Raw genomic sequence first — 16,890 nt, 5'->3', positions numbered from 1 at the left:
CCTGTGGTTGCTGCAATGTGTTTAACTTACACACATAGGAAAATGTAATAGGCTATACAGGCAAGTGTGTATAGACATATTCCATCCCATAATAGGCTGCCTCTGTGCACAGTAATCATAGGGGGCTAAAAAAGGAAAGTCAACATCTGGCCTGGGAGCAGTAATCACAGGTTGGTTGTTATTAAGCTGCCAGACGAGACCTCTGAACTATGAGGATTTAAGCTACACTCATTACCAGCTCACTGCGTCTGTCAGGTAGGGCAGCCAAGGTGAAGGCCAACTGACATTTACTCTGTGAGGGGTACGCCCCATGAACAGCAACTTTAATTTTCTTTGCACAAATACACTGCACACTAATCTGGTAAAAAAAAAAAAAAGTGGAGTGGTGGAATTGATCTGGTTTACAGCCTACATCCTCCTGCTGTAGATGAACAAGGTTGTTACTGAAAATGTTATTAAGACACGAAGAAGAGACAGGAAAAGCACACTAAACACAGACACCTATAGCAATAACAGCTTAAAATATGAACAACTTATCATTCAGAAGCTTCTTCAGATGTGAAAAGAATAGTTCAGCATTTTGAGAGATACTTCTATTCACTTTCTTCCTGAGAGTTAAAAGAGAAAATTGATTAATCTCTTATGTCTGTATGCTAAAAATGAGGCTGGAGCCAGCAACCAATTAGCTTAGCTTAACAAGAAGCTAAACAAGTGAGACATAACATGTTGATTAGTGAGCTTTAGAGCCATTATTGGATTTTTTTTTTTCAACTCTAGACAAAGCCATGCAATCTTTATTCCCTTGTTTCCAGCAAGTGGCAACATCTGAAGCTGAACATTGAAGCCAGTGTGGAAGTGCCACTTGAGGCTGGCTCCAAAAGTGGGTTAATCCCCATAGACCCCCGTTAGTATGCCAAACTTCACAGCAGAAATAGACATGTTTACAGTCTGGTACAAAAAACAGTTTTGGTCTCTATAGCAATTTCAACATTCATGACAACTGTATGTAACTCACTTGTTTACATTTTATTAAGGCTTACATTTACATATAATTAAAGGCTTGGCCGCTCTGAGCAACAGGCTTTCTGCTAAGTGCTCTCAGTCAGATCCACCCCTCGCTCCCCCACAGCTCTTGTCCAAATATGTTCACATCTGGCTCTGAAAAACCAAGATGGCGTTGGCCAAAATGCAAAACTCAAGGCTTCAAAATGGGTGTCCCCAAATCAATGGGTGACCATCCACAGTCTCCAATCGTGCTAAGATAAGCTAACTCTTAGCCTCAGCTACATGTTGATGATAAGTGCAGTGGCGTAGGGATAATTGATGAGGTGGGTGTAGTACTAGGTAGAGGAGTAGATTACTGAGGAGGAAGTTGCCTAAACAATCCAATAGCTTTTTGGATAGATGGGTATATTATAAATGGCCAGAGAAAGAAGCAGGTACACCCTAACCTCCACAACCCCGCTGCATAAGAGTAGTAGGCTACTGATCTTCTCATTTAACTCACAGCAAAAAAGCATACTGTCCTAAATGTCAAACTATTCCTTTAATCAATGCCAACATGTTTATGAGCTGGATTCAAAATCAAAATAAACAGCTCCCTGTTCAAAATAGTTGTTTTTGTGCCACTTGCACTCCTGCATGTCCTTGTTAAAAGTCTAGACAAAACTGTACAATGATTTCTTCATTTCCTTTGAAGTTCACAGACAGAGCAAGTTTGAGGAAGTTGTCTTTCGCAAAATAAGCGATTCACCCTAGTGCCCTAAGGTGATTTATATTTCAGAGAATGGCACACCCAGGACTGCCGTGACAGGGACACACACACACACACACACATACACACACAGACACACACAGGAGGAGCAGGAAGGATGGGTGTTAGACTGAACATTATTATTTTTGTGTGAATATGATGTGATGTTTTTAAGTTGAACACTATAAGAGACAGGAGGTAGTGGAACTAATGGGTTTGCAAACCAGCATCAGGCTAAATGTCACTGAAGGTCACCTATTAAAGGAACAATTTAGGAAATGCACCAATTCATCTTCTGCTCGAGTTAAATGAGAAGATAGTTATTAATCTTTTGCCTTCATGATAAAAATGTGTTCAACAAGGTTCCCAGTCTTTATGCTAAGATACGCTAACTGCAAGGCCATAGCCACGTTTGTTAGAAAAAATTGAGGGTGGTATCAATTATTTTGTCAAACTATCAGCAAGAAAAGCATATTTCTTAAAGGTTCAGACTATTTCTTAATGGTTACTAGTTATGGGTGGACAAGCAGCCATACCAGAGACCTCACGCCCTGCAGTAACTGTTTGTCCATCATCATTAGCTCATAGATGGGATGACAAGCTCCTGTGCTGCATTTATTTGTTATTCATGAACAAACTGTGGAAAGGTGAAGATGTCCTATTCTTTTATCACCACGAATAGACAGACCGCTTTGTCTGAACAGTTTGGTGATGTAGCAGGTTAAAGCTAAAGTCAACAGCATGGTGTCAGCAGGAGGTTATCACAGCACTGAGCTCCCCATGTGACGGTCAGCTCGCTGATAGACAGGGGTCAGGTTACTGATAGAGATACAAGAAATGCAAACACGAGAGCTAGTGAGGTGAAAAAAGGCTAGATTCAGACTATTATCAAGCTGTTGGTTCTAGATTTAAACAGACTTAAAATGTAGAAAACTATCTATGTTAAAAGTGAAACTCAAATGAATCAAATTACACATTTTCCTTATGAGAGGTGGTTTCCAAACCTAAACCGCCTCCCCTAACACCAGGCAACTGTGTCATTATGAGAAAGGATTATCCATGTTATTTGGTGTGTGGTCAGACAATGCCTGTTGGTAATTAGTTCTTGTGACAGATTAAACCACCTCCGAACTGTACCAAGCTGCAGCAGTTCTGCTGACGCACACGTAAACAGCTACCTTAATAATCTGTTTGTTCGTAAACAAGCGGCGCAGTTAAATACCACAACTTCAACACAGTCTGCATTGTTTGGAAGTCCCCTCCTTTAATGGGATACTGCACAGTGCACACAATACCCACTTCAAGTTTAATTACAAGCTGAGACAAAAAAAAAATCAAAGGAATGCAGGATCCATTAGCCATTTTTATACTTTCCTTCCTTCCTTACATCCTAATGTTACATCCTGATTTCCTTCCGTACTCCATCAGCCGTCTGCATGGCTGGAAGTGAGGAGCAATGATCTCAGACTCTCAGCTCTCTAAAGTGGCAGCTGGAGGAAGTGACAACTGGGTAGAAAAGACCCTGAGTAGAAAAATAGTCCACCCTCCGGTGAAGGTTGGCCTTTCTCACATTACCCGTTCCAACACAGAATGCTTACCGAGCATGCCGCCCCCCGGCTCCAGCTTCAAAGACCCAGACATAAACAGCACATAGGGCTGTGAAGGATGTTCGGGATGGGGAGAATGTGTCCGTCTGTGTGTGTGTGGGGCGGTGATGGTGGTGTGAAACCGAAAGCCTTGTCACCACAGCTCTACAATGCATGGATGACAGGCTGGCCATGACTGGGAATTTCAGGGGTCAGGGCTGGGAATCTGGGATTCCCTCTGTCAGAGTATCTTAAAGAGAAAGGAATTTGGTTTGTAATGCAGGGAAGGAGTTAACGGGTGTGGAGAGGTCCTCGCGTGGCTTTACAGTGTGTAGCAGCTGCTGCTATAAAGGAACTGATTACCAAGTTTAGAAATGCACATAGTTGGGATTCAGCTTCGTCAACAGGATGCTTGACAAAGACGTAAAATATCTCAGGGGTTCTATGTTTGAACATAGATTTTAAAAAAGCCACAGATGTGAGGATATATAAAAGAGATTTTCTGACATTTTAAAGTCTGAGATAACCTGACTGACAGAAGTTAGAGCGCGGACAATATCTCTGGCACACTCCAGGTATCTGTGTGTGTTTAGTAGGTCACATCCATTCAGCGGACGGATTGGGTGTGGAGTCGAGGCAGTGTCGCTGAGGGTTTTACAGCGTTGCGTCAGCTCCTGAGAGGAAAAGACGCTGATGGACAGGATGGGCTTTCAGGATAAACCTCTGAGCACACACCCTTGTACCTGCCACTCCCTCATACTCTGCTGCTACCTCTCACCCCCTCATCACCTTCACCATCATCATCAGTGATGTGCAAAGGAAAGCTGACTCTGGATTACATCTTGAAACTGACACTCCATAAAACACTGATCAGTATTCATTTCAATGAACCTGATCTCCTCAGACTTAAAGATTCAGTTATTTACAAAAGCTTAAATAGACAGTAATATCATTCATGTATTGACATGATGTTATCTGTCAGACTGACTGATTCACTGGATGCACAGCGATGAATCATGCCCAAGATTTATCTTGCTGCACTTGTTTTCACTGAGTGGAGTTTAATCCTTGTCTTACTTCACTTCCAAAGTTCCCGCTTAATTAAATCCACACTGGTCGCACTGAGGACTTCAGGATGCTGTTTTTTTTCCATGACCCAAAAGTCATTTAAAACAAAAACAGGACAGTTCATTCCCTTAATTCTGCTTTTCTTGTTGTTTTTTTTTAATGAAAAGAAAAAACACCAGAAATACCTGTTTTGATGTTTTTTGTATTATTGCTGCTCATTGATTATCAGTGTCAGAGATAGAGTTTGCTTCGAACTCAGTGTCAGTTTAACTGCATCCAAAAAAACATTTAAACATTTTAACCAAATTACATGCTGAAACTGTCTGTCAGTCAATACAAAAGAAAGCACTTTTGGTTATACAGCAGGATGAGAAGCAATACACAGAATAACCACATTTGAAAGAAAGAAGCAAATGCAGGCTGAATGAACTGATAGAAATCTTTGGGGAAATCTCTCACAGTTGGTTCAGGACGAAGGACACACACCAAATAATAACAATGATCTCTGCTGAGCTGAGCTGAAATGATATCCTTCCTCTGGACAGCATATCACTCTAATAAAATCAGATTATGACCCAAAATCCAGCTCACCTCAATCTGTTCGCTACAGAGCTGGTTTATGCAACATAATATTGAAAACTGAAGTTTATATGGGTTTTTGAAGGGCGGTGCTGTTAGTTTTAGACTGGGGAGATGGCATTTTACAAAGAAATATTACTCAGTCTAACCACTTTCTTGCCAAGAAATGACAAGAATTCAGTCATTTCCCCATTCTTGTACGGCCAAAACAAACACTATTAGACCACTAGTTTCTAAACTCACAGTTGGACACTGTGATAATGACTTTTTTTAAGTTTACAAATCACTTTCTTTCATGAAGTACTGAATGCGCAATATTAAATGTATTTAGTAAAAAAGTTAATGCAATTAATTTAATTTTTCCCATGTTTAACATAGCTTTTGTCAATCAGGAATCTGTCATGTAAATCTGTGTATGATATTAGTTTGTTTAATATTATGCCCAAAACATCTGTTTAAAGCTATTTGTGTACATTTATTAAATAAAAACACTGACAAAGTAATGATATGCAGAAGTTAGAACGTTGAACCCTGCAAAGGTTTTGGAGAGGAGATTGTAAGAGCGTGGAGCTACTGTGGTCCAGGAGTCACCTACGAGTGCCTACAGCGAGTCACAACACAGCTCATCACTGAGGGTCAAGTACTGCTGATGCCGCTGGTGGAGATACAGGAGGTGAGTTAATGAGAGGAGGAGACTCATATCACCAACACACACACACTCTCTCTCTCTCTCTATGAGCGTGTGTGTGTGTGTGCCCTCCTCTGACTCAGAGGAGGATGACAAATCAGACCTATAACCTGTCTCTACACAGCCTCTGTGTGAGAGTGTGTCAGTGTCTGGGCTGGTCTGCAGATGACACATCTAACCTACTGTCCATGGGCACACTCAGCTTTTACGGGCACTGGATTCTCTCTAAAGTTAAATAACATTAAGGTAGAAAAGATAATGGCCGAGATGCTGTCACATAAGTCCCGTTTGCCGTTGCTTTGCCATTAATGAAATTATTGAGGCAGAATTGAAGAGATTTTTTTCATTCATTCAAAGAGATAGTGTCCTTAAAAATAACCAAGGCCACAACTGATTTCCTTTTTTTTTCTTCTTTCTTAATATTTGCCACTAAAATGCCCTTTAAGTAAAAACTCTTAATACCTCTTAATAATATGTGGTGCTTTAAATTATTTTTTTAAAATGTAGGCTAACCCAGGCTTGTTGGGACTTTACATGTTCCACAACAGCTGCATTCTGTATTAGAAATTACATAAAATGAGATATATTATTATCATTATTGTTATTATTATTATTATTATTATTATTATTATTACAATTCTTATCACTATTATTATTACTCATTTTTCTTTCTTTCTTTTTGCTTGTTTTGTTTTGTTTTGTTTTTTGGCAGACTGCATGTCAAAAAGTGGTGTTTTTTGGTGGTAAATTCACTAACACTTCACAGAAGCTACAACTGAAACAGCCAGACTCAGGCACGCGCACAACACAACAGAGTAAAAACAAAAACAAAGACCGTCGTGGTGCCAATTTAATTAAGGAGTCACTTTGAAAGTTTAGAGCGATTAGGAAAACAGTGTTTAGATGAAGAAAGTAATTTTAACTCACCTCTAAAAAGAATGTATCCATTTTGAACCAGAGCCAAAAGCTCACGTCCCTTTGTAGTCTGAGTTCAGGGTACCACGGTTGAGGAGGAGAGGAAGCTGTATTCCTGAATGATTTCCATCCGCGTCGTCAGGATAAAGAAAAGTTCTTCTTTCTGTCCCCTCGCTCAAAACACCCGAGTCATTTTTGCACTTCTGTTTTCTTGCACTGCAGAGTTTTCTTCTCCGTTTGTTGGCTGTCCCGTGGAGCCTCTGTGGGGCTGCGCTGTGTTTCTGCTGTCTGGTCGTTTCAATGAAGCCGGCACATTATGCAGAGAGGCGGAGCCTGCAGGGTCACAGACCTCCCCTCAGCATACGCCCTCTTTGTGTCCCTTCCTACAAAGGCTCTGATGGTTTTAAAGGATGTGCACGTTTCCCCTGCGTTATTCAACACACAAGCACATTTACACTTTATAATTAAGGCAGGAATATGAGTACAAAAGGAGCAATTGTTGCAGGTTAATTTCTTTTGCACACAAAATTTACCCAGTTATACACTATGTATATACTGTACTTGACTGAGGATACAAAGAATCATAGTTTGGACTTCCTCCTTTGGGAAAAATTAAACTGAGAAGGAAGAGGAAAACGGAAAACAGGGGGAGCAAGCCGGCTTTGTTTTAGTCAGTGATTGTTTACCAAATGATGTGGGTCTCAGGACGTGCACTGTGTTGTTTTTGTGTAGGGCATTATGCTTTGTGATACTGACAGAATTGTCCAGTAGATGAGACACTGGCTGGGGTATTGTAGCTACTCAATGCATCTCCAGCATCTGAGTATATTAAATTTAAAAGTACTGAACTGGTGCTTTAAATTCTTGGTAACAGATTTGTACTCCTCTTTGATCAGATATCCAGATTTTAACAAAATACTATTGTGTTTAATAAAGGTTTGCATATGGCTGATTTTGTGTTAAGGTATTATGCTGGCACCAGACATCAAAATGACACCAGAAACACATTGGACTCTTAAGTCAGATAGACATTAATTTATGGTTGGAGTGAAAATGGGGTTAACGATATTTTAAATGTCTAACAACATTAGATTTTCACTTTGTGTGGACATTGCATCATGATGTTTTGCAGATGCTGGGGTTTGTTCTCCACACCTTTAATTAAATGTCAGTATTCTACATCAAGACGACATTGTTATGAGGCATTTGGAAGACATTGGATTTTGGTCACACATCTTAAAACCAACAAATATCAAAATCACCTGTCGTCAGTATTCTGCATCAATTGACATTGGCATAAACCAAATATCACTGTCAATTGGTGGCCAGCTGGGATGCAGGACTGTCAGTAAGCCTATTGTCTGTATGCTTTTGTCTGGCATTTCACCTCACAATATTTGCATTTTTGGCGCTGTGTCTTTTGGATGCATGCTGCTTATGGTCTGGCACCTAATGGAGACCCCACCTGAGCACTGAGGAAATACATGCCCAAAAACATCCCAAACACTGAAGAAAATAAGAATATACAGGCAGATGGCTGAAAAATAAACCACCATACACTTCTGGTGGTTCATAAGAGATGATTTAGAGGGCTTACTTGAGTCTATACATTGTCTTTTAGGAAAATACTTCGTACTACTTCTTTGAGAAAAAGGTTAAGACTGGCACATTTGAGTTTGACGCAGGGGACACGTTCCCCACGATATTTAGAACATGCGATCGAAACAAGTAGCAGAGGACTTTCGTGTTGTCAAAATTACAGACAATTAATTCATAAATTGATGCAGAAAATGCACAAATTGGTGCACAAAAAATACCAGAATGCAGGAAATTAAGTGTTTGTCACTCTTTTGTCAATTTTCTGTTGCAATGAAACCTGCCCTTGGTTTGACTTAAAAATGTTTTGTATTCCTACATTTGAGGTATTGAAAAAAAGGCATAGTTTAGCTATCAGTACCAAAACACAGGTGGAACTGGCACCAGTTCTCAGACATTTCAAACAATACCCAACTTTTAATATTCCCAGTACTTAGATCAGTGCCATAACATTGCTAATGCTAACACAGCATATTTTCTTTTGTAACATGCAAGTTATACAAATTGACTGGCTAGTGATAAGACACCTTTTAGGTATTAGTTGTTAATTGTATTTTATTATGGGTGTAAATTCATACCATCTGACAACAGTGACCTAAACAACTCCAAAAACCAACTGAAAAATGTTTGGTCAGCTCTGCAGCCGTTAGCTTGTAACTTTAACCTTTAACCTTTAACTCATACATTTGGTTTTCAGGCTCACACATGAATTGTATTTTTGAGTCTTGTGGCGGAGTGACACATAAAAACAAAAAAAGTAGTTTCACCAGCCCAGAAAGGCCTAATGTACAATATTAAACACAAAAAAACAGGGGAAAAGATGGTTGGTAAAGAGAGTTGACGCATAGCATGCTAATGAGCCAGCAAATTTCTAGAGAACAAACAAGAGCTAGATAGTAAGCAAAGATTGGACTCACCATAGATGGGTGAAGATGGCTGAATTTCACATGCATTATTTCAGCTAATTATACTGCTGGTTGGGTTGTGCAGTTTGTATTTGTTGACCCTAAGCAGCCGATGAAGACTCAGCATTAGCTGCAGTTAGCTCAGGATGTCGGCTAACACATCAACTGTGTGGAGAATAGCTGCGTGTGTGTGAGAGAGCTCAGGCTCCAATACCAAAACCTACCTGGAAATGCAACTATCAAAGCCTAAAGACAAATAAAAAATTGAATTAGGCTGCATCTTTAAAGCGTGCTACAAGTTCAGCTCTCTCCCTTTTAAAATAATAATTAGCCTACCTTCAGTAGGCCTATACTCCAGTGAGTGTTTCCACAGAAGCAAACAATAGCCTTTAGGGCATGTAGATGGTTGTGCACAGGCTGGCAAACTAAACAGAAATTCATTGTTATTGGATATTTTCGCCACAGTCACCAGATGGAGTCTTGTCTTTTAAGCTTCAGAGAGGAAATACAAGCTTTTTAATCTGCGACCTTATGCCAGTAAGATCAGCTATCCACTCATGACCTGTGACTGACAGTGGATACAGACACAAACTAATCTATATGCAATAGTCATGCAAGAGATCCAGTCTGGCAAATTGTGTCTGTTATGTAATCAGTGTTGACTGTGTGTCAGCTAATAAAGAGACAGAACTCAAGTCTCTGAATCTCATTTGATAATGTTGTTTTTAAAGCTCCACAAGCCGGTTCCTCGTGGCTTTGCTGCATGTTGCCCTCCCATAAAAGAAAAATGCAAAAACATGTTTGACTCTTTTCTTTTGTTTTAAACTTATGCATTCTCTTCTTAAATGTGGTATTGCAGTTTTGTAGAAGTATAGATGTATTGTTGCAGGGATTACTCCCAGAAGTCAGCTTTGCCCCAGTTCCCTTGACAAAAAAACACTATTTTCCCTTTGGATTTTGGTTTCTTGCAGAGAATAAGGTCTGTGGCAAAAGTAAGATCAGTTAGATCAAGATAAGGCCAAATGAACACCACTTTTATGATTTTTGAAGCATAAATGCAATTGCCAGGAGTAATTGACTTTAAAGTCATTGACTTTGAAGTCATGCAACTGTAGCTACGCATTTAGCCACTTGTTAGCAACTGCCTTTTTAAAGACATACATTTTTAGAATGCATGAGTGAGGTCTTTGGTGACATATTTTTTGACACAGAATAAAATGTGGAAATTTCCAAAGCTGGAATTAACCACAGACCTTATTTCAGGCATCTAAGTAAATTGACCCCAAGATGAGAGAACCACAAGTTCAAAAATGCTAACTCATTTCTGTGTTTTAGGACTCATTCTTGCTGCTCTCCATTAATAATAGGTTAACACTACAGTAAATGTAACTTACACAGACCCAAAAACCAATTGCTAAATCTTGCAAATGCTCCTCATTTTGTCCTTGAATTATTAATGTGAAGGTGAACTCTGGGTGAACTCAAGGTTCTTTTGGAAGTCTTGCCTTTATACTTACATATTTAATCAAATGTAAGGTAGGATTTAAGTTAGGATGATGAGTAATAACTATGGATTTCTAGCTCTTACAATTTTTAAGACCATATAAGGATGTATAGTTCACGTCTTTTTGTCGGTATGAGTTTAATGCAGTGAATCAGTAATTCCTGATTATGAGTTTGGAGTAGAACAACACAATCATTGTTTTATGTTCCTGTAAGCACTTTAGTAAAATAAAGCTGAACAATCCTTTTGCCAAAGCTTTACCACTCAGAGACCTTCTGACTGTGGCAGCACAAACAGGATACTGTCCACACCAGACACATTCTCTTTTCTCACTAACTGCAAGTTTCACTTATTTTTGGATTTTCATCAGATATCATTTGAACCGCTGCATCAAGATTTGTTGCAGGTTATATTTGTATGTATTAGAGATTGTGTTCTGATGACGGAAGAAACTTTGTGCAGGAACAGTTCACATCATGTCTCAGGTGATTGACCTTAATCATAAAATCGGGCTGAATACCAGCTCAGACTGAGTGTAGCCAAGGTGGTAAGCAGAGGATATTCAGCATTGCACTGACTGTATGACCCATTTTACATTTGCCAAAACCAAACAATAGTGAAAGAACTGCTTTTTGAGTGAGTCACCAATACAGCCCCTCAATTTTAAACTGCAGCAGGCAGAGAGTAAATTTAGAGGAAGCATTTTTTTTACTCTACCTGAGAGGACAAAGAGCACAAGCACAAAACATCCATTTGGTCCACCAAGATCCCCAGAGGGATCGGGGGAGGGGATGGGGATCCTGCTGTTCTTGACCCCTGCTACGGTCTCAATGGGTCAGCATATGCTGGTTTGGGCCTTTGAGGAGATCAACTGTGCAGGTGTAGTGTGCATTTTTTTAAGTTTTGTAGAGGATTTAATATCTATAGACAGTGATGGACAACTGCAGCAGGATAATGGTGCCACATTTTATAGATGAAAATTTGCTCCCATTAAATTATTTAAGAGCCAGAAACACTGAAAATATTTAGAATCCCTCTAATTTGACTCCAGCCTTGACTGAAACAAATACTGTCACTCCACTCACCTTTAATCTGTCTTCTTATCTACAGCCTATCAACATATTAGGCTCTGGGAGGTATTTGAAAAAGGCATTTAAAGCTTTCTTTTCTTTTCTTTTTTGAGATTTATAGTTTTCATTATTTTCAGAGATGTGACATACAGTAAATACAATGTAGGCAGTAAACATTTCAAAAACAAAGCATTCCCTAACAGTGCTTAAGAATGACCTCTCTAAAGGATAATGCATTGACGGATATATAATATTTCCAAAGCTAATAACATAAATTACGAAGGTAGCAATGTAAATTTTGCATTAAAGGCTTTCAATATGGTTGAAAAAATACTGAAGGAGACACTAAGCATACCACAGACTGACAAAAGCAGATGTGCTTTCATAATGGAAGATAGCTACCAGGCCTTCACACTACATGAGTGTCCAAGGCAACTAGGAGGTCTCATTCTTATATTTTCAGTGAAAAGAATACGATTGGATTTGTAAGGGATATAAAATGTTTTTAAAAGCTCTCAAGTGTTGTAATTTACAGGCTGTAAAATGAAGAGCCTTAAGGCAGCACTCACACAGATCGACAGTACAATCTTTGCCTCCACTTCCTGCTCTTACAGCGTGTGGTACATTTGTGGAAAGATCTGTGGCTCCAGAAATGGTCTGAATGGCCACAATGCAGCAGAGCCAACAAACAGAGCCAGATAGTGGATATATCCCATGCATAAAAGATCGTGTTTTTCATGGACTCTTTCGACCGAGGTACCAGGCGAGGGTAATGTGACCAATTCAGATCAATGGCTCTATTATATAAATGTCTGATTAAGCGTGAAAACAGAGCATGACAAGTGAGGAACTGTGTATTTGTAGGACTAATGGAGACAGAGAGTCTGCGATGACCCTCCCATTAGCAGACAAGACCTCAGGCAAAGTCATTCAGGTCGAATGGAGGACCCTTTTGCAGTTTCACGTCAAATAATGAGCATACGTGAGGCCGAAGCACATGTGATGGACGTCCTGCTGACTAAGAGTGACTGTTTGATTGGTGTCTACACAGCCATGAGCTGTTAGTCACAACGAGACCATGATAATCACTTAACTGTAGGTGGTCTGATTATGTAAAAAGTACCCATCCATGTATTATTGCCTGAACCCTGAGAGCCAGCTGAACAATGAGCACAAATATTGATCCACGCTGGGTGCACATATCATAATGATACCATCTGTTTTTATGAGTTTTGCTATCAAATTCAATTAAGATAAAAATCCAAACAGTTTTTCCAAATTTAGCTGGAAATATTATACAAGTGAGGCTGATTTTAGACATGTAAATATTGATATGGTGTCACGTAAACACATTTAATCTGAAAAAGTAATGAAAGCTGTTCTGTAATGTTGGGTTTGTCATATCAACGACTGAGGTGTTACTGTAATAGAAATATATTTAAACCCTTTAAAACTTAAAACTTTCTTTTCTTTTGGTATTGTTTATCTCTGACAGAAGGGGTGGGTGACTCATTTGCGGTTGTGTTTACAAAACTGAACATTTATAAACAGTATATAAGCTGTCTAAACATTCCCTAGTACCAAGGCATTATATTCAAGTTTAGGAAGTCATATTTATACAGCCCCCCAAAAAATCACAAATTTGACACAGGGGGCTTTACAGTCTGTGCAACAAACCACACCCAATGGCATTAGACTCTTAATTCAAACATGGAAAAACTCCACAAAAATCCTAAAATAGTAAAAAAAAAAATAAAAAAAAAAAATTAAATAAAACAGCAAGAAGAACTGAACAAAATTCATGTCAATAAAGTATCAGATGAAGTTAATAAGTAAATAAGTAAATAACAAGCTTAAGAGCTTCAGAGTGTAGGATCATTTGTAAAGTTGAAGTTACACTTTGCAAGATTAGTAGAGCCATTCATGAGAGGAATGATGTAATGATTCTTATTATTGAACTACACTAATGAAATTGATGCGGTCATTGCTTATTCGTCTTCGAGGATGGGGGCCGCTGTGTCAGGGGAGCAGTGGATTATTGGACACACCCAGGGAACAAAGCAAACAAAGAGGGAGGGAGGGAGAAGGGTATAACATTGATTGAAACAAATGTAGTTTAGCTCAGATGGATGGCAAGAGGAGAGAAGATGAATGTTGAGATAAAAATGGAACGCCTGACAATATCGTTAAACAAAGGCGATTCAATCTTTATCGGATCACTCATGCCAGCAGCATCACATTAATGTGTAAATATGGTCGATGACAAATCCTGGAGCCACATTTATTAAATTATGTGGCTGATCCTGGAACACCACAGAGCCAACAGGTCTGCAATTGAGAGCATTACTCACACCTATATTAACAATGTCTGCTGTTTTTATGATAAGATAATCCTTTATTAGTCCCACAGTGGGGAAATTTCCAAGGGCACAAGATGAAGGGACATATTTTATAAGTGGTAACGATTCAGTGTCCTGCTGAAATAATAGAAATAGAATGGCATCCTATTTCTGTGGTTAAAATGCTAAAGTTACGTTTATGTTTATGGTGATGGTCCTCTGTAGAACATGACTGTCTGTACAAAATGTCACGACCATCGATCTGATAGTTACATTTGTCAGCTGGAACCAAAGTAGCAAATCAACCATCGAACTCTGCTGCTAGTGTGGCTGAAAAAAAAAGCTACAAATACACTGAACTTAGAACTAGAAAATGAGGGGAAACGAACAGAAGAAAGATGTTCATCAGTGTGAATAATTTGGCCTAATAAGCCTCTCCTTCAGCTTTATATCTGACCACAAACATCCCTCCTCCAACATGCTTGCACCCCAAACGCATACCATACCTTCCTTGATGCTGAGGAATGAGGCCCGGCTTACACACTTCCCATGCTCCCCCGCACTGTCAACTTCCTGTTTGTTTATAGAGCTTCATATTTCAATGCTCCCACAGTGAGATTGTATTTTACTCCCTATCTGCTCCTGTCTGTGTATTCATTTAATCAGCCATAGAATGCAGAATGCCAATGGACCCTTGTCATGTTACTGGGATGTTATTGTTTATTGTTTCGTTTCTCAGAATAATCTCTCAGAGTCCAGAGTATCAGCATCAGTGAGCCCAGCAGTGACTAACTGGGCATTCAGAGCCTGAGAAAACAGAGGGCATACATTCCTCACCGTATCCTGAGCTTGGGACTGATGTGGAGACCTGTGGGGAATTCTGCAGAATCTCTGCATCATATGATTCAGCTGTGTGAATCACACACAGCTCAGCATTCAGATTTCCCTTAACTGTTATCATAAGTCAGTGAGCTCCACCTTATATGACGAGAACTGGCAAATCATTTACTTGATTTGTGGCTATTAAGTGAATGAATATCTAGTTCGGGTAAAAGGTGGAAGAGGAATTGAGATCTCTTACCACAAAATACTATTACTCCTTAACAAGGAAAAGTCCTGTATTCACAATCTCACTTAAGTAGAAAAAGTAGGAAAATAGCTCGTGTTATATTATACTGATGGATTATTAGGCCATTGAGTCATCACTGTGTAAGCAGAATTATTATGTTGTTGCTGGTCGAGGTTTGATCTGAATTTAACCAATTTATATACTGTTAGGATGACATTCAGTCATGCAGAATATTTTATAAGCTACTCATACCTTTGTATTTAACCCTCATAGTAAAGACTGGGTACTCGCAGACCCCAGAGGCACTTTTTTGACATTTACTGTATAGCTAAAAACGATTTGTGAAAAAATAAGTTAACACTTTGCTCCGATTGTTGTTTCTTACAGTATTTTATTCCCCAGTCTGCACTTCACCTTGAAACTATTCTGTGAAACTGTTTAGATCTTCTGCGCTGCCAGGGGGAAGACGTGCGTTAAGCATTCATGTTTTCACAGACATGGAATGAAGTTAAACTGCAACCCTGAGGCCTTAATTCTATTTTTTATTTAAAAAAAAAAGAAAAAGAAAAAAACAGTTCAAGGTTACACTTTCAGACTTGACAGAATCACACAGAGCAGGTTCTCCTTTAATAATCAGGTTAATGGCTGAATTACCAGCTCTTCTCGTCTAGTTGAGGTATCACTGATCATGACCGAACCCCAGTTTCCCCTAATGTGTGTGTGTGTGTGTGTGTGTGTGTGTGTGTGTGTGTGTGTGTGTGTGTGTGTGTGTGTGTGTGTGTGTGTGCAGGTGAATGAGAGCGCTTTGCTATAAAAGCAGAGTAGTTATACTTATGACAAGAAAAGTATGCCTTAAAATAGAGCGTAAACTGATGAAGTGTCCCTTTAACATCAGCTGTTCCAGATGAACTGTCTCTCTGGGAGGTGGGCGGTATCTAAATACACCTGCTTCCACCAGAAACAACAAAGAGGGCTTATTTTGGGGGGAGGTGAGGCAGAGGGGATGCATCAATCTAATTACAGACTCTGGGGAGATGACTTCATCGCGGTGACGCCCGACCCTGGGGTGAGTGTTTTTTCTGCATCTCCCATCACATCGGAGACAGGCCTCTCCAATTATTGTAGGCAGGTCTGGTCTGTACCTTAACATAGTAATTAAAAGGCTGAGTATGGTGTTTTGCAAGTCAAATAAAGTGTATTTAAAACCATACGCAAAATGCAACTTGATTTCGGCTGCCAGTGTCTGTGACTTCAGTAATGAGAGCTAAGCAGTCTCTCTGGTGTTTGTATTAGTCTCAGTCACTTCCTTTACACTTCCACTCTTGCTAAAGTATCTCAGTAAGTGGTTTTGTCTTCAGTGCATTTAGTCACTTGGGGTTTTTTGTGGTTTGAACATCCATTTTCCACAAGCTCAGGGGCTTCAAGATGGGATACTGACAAGCTCTCCTCAGGCACTACAATGCTCATAACTAAATTAGAAGCCCATGTATGTCGTTTCCCCTCTCCTTCCCATGACAATTAGGCATGTCTGACAGTGGGCTAATGAGCCACAGAGCCACAGCATTTGTTCTATCTGCAGTGGAGATCAGTTGCTATTAGCAGTTGTGAGCATCCACCCTTTCAGTCTTCTTAAATAGAGATTGATGAAAAAAGAGACAGGAAATGAGATTACTGTATGGATGATCATTACTGTTGAGGGGGTGGGACTGAAAAAAAAGGAGTAAAAGCATCTGGAAAAGTGTGTGTACACACGAACATAATGACAGCCCAGCAGGCTTTATTAACCCAAATTAGCAGGATTTGCCGCTTAGTGTTTAC

At 39.5% G+C, this 16,890-nt stretch overlaps 1 protein-coding gene across 1 annotated transcript in view; it reads right to left on the bottom strand.

The window, feature by feature from the left end:
* Window positions 1–6,888, bottom strand: part of myo10l3 (myosin X, like 3) — a 72,884-nt gene extending 65,996 nt beyond the window's left edge. The window contains exon 1 of the mRNA XM_042494647.2: window positions 6,602–6,888. Coding sequence (XP_042350581.2) covers window positions 6,602–6,622 — 21 coding nt within the window. The 5' untranslated portion in view covers window positions 6,623–6,888. The remainder of the gene's footprint in view (window positions 1–6,601) is intronic.
* Between the last annotated feature and the right edge of the window lie 10,002 nt (window positions 6,889–16,890).

This window comes from Plectropomus leopardus, chromosome 10 (genome assembly GCF_026936395.1).
Source record: "Plectropomus leopardus strain MGB_pleo_1.0 chromosome 10, ASM2693639v1, whole genome shotgun sequence".
NCBI classification, from domain to species: domain Eukaryota; kingdom Metazoa; phylum Chordata; class Actinopteri; order Perciformes; family Serranidae; genus Plectropomus; species Plectropomus leopardus.
The sequence above is the reverse complement of the archived record's forward strand: the minus strand, read 5'-3'. Positions and strand labels throughout refer to the sequence as shown.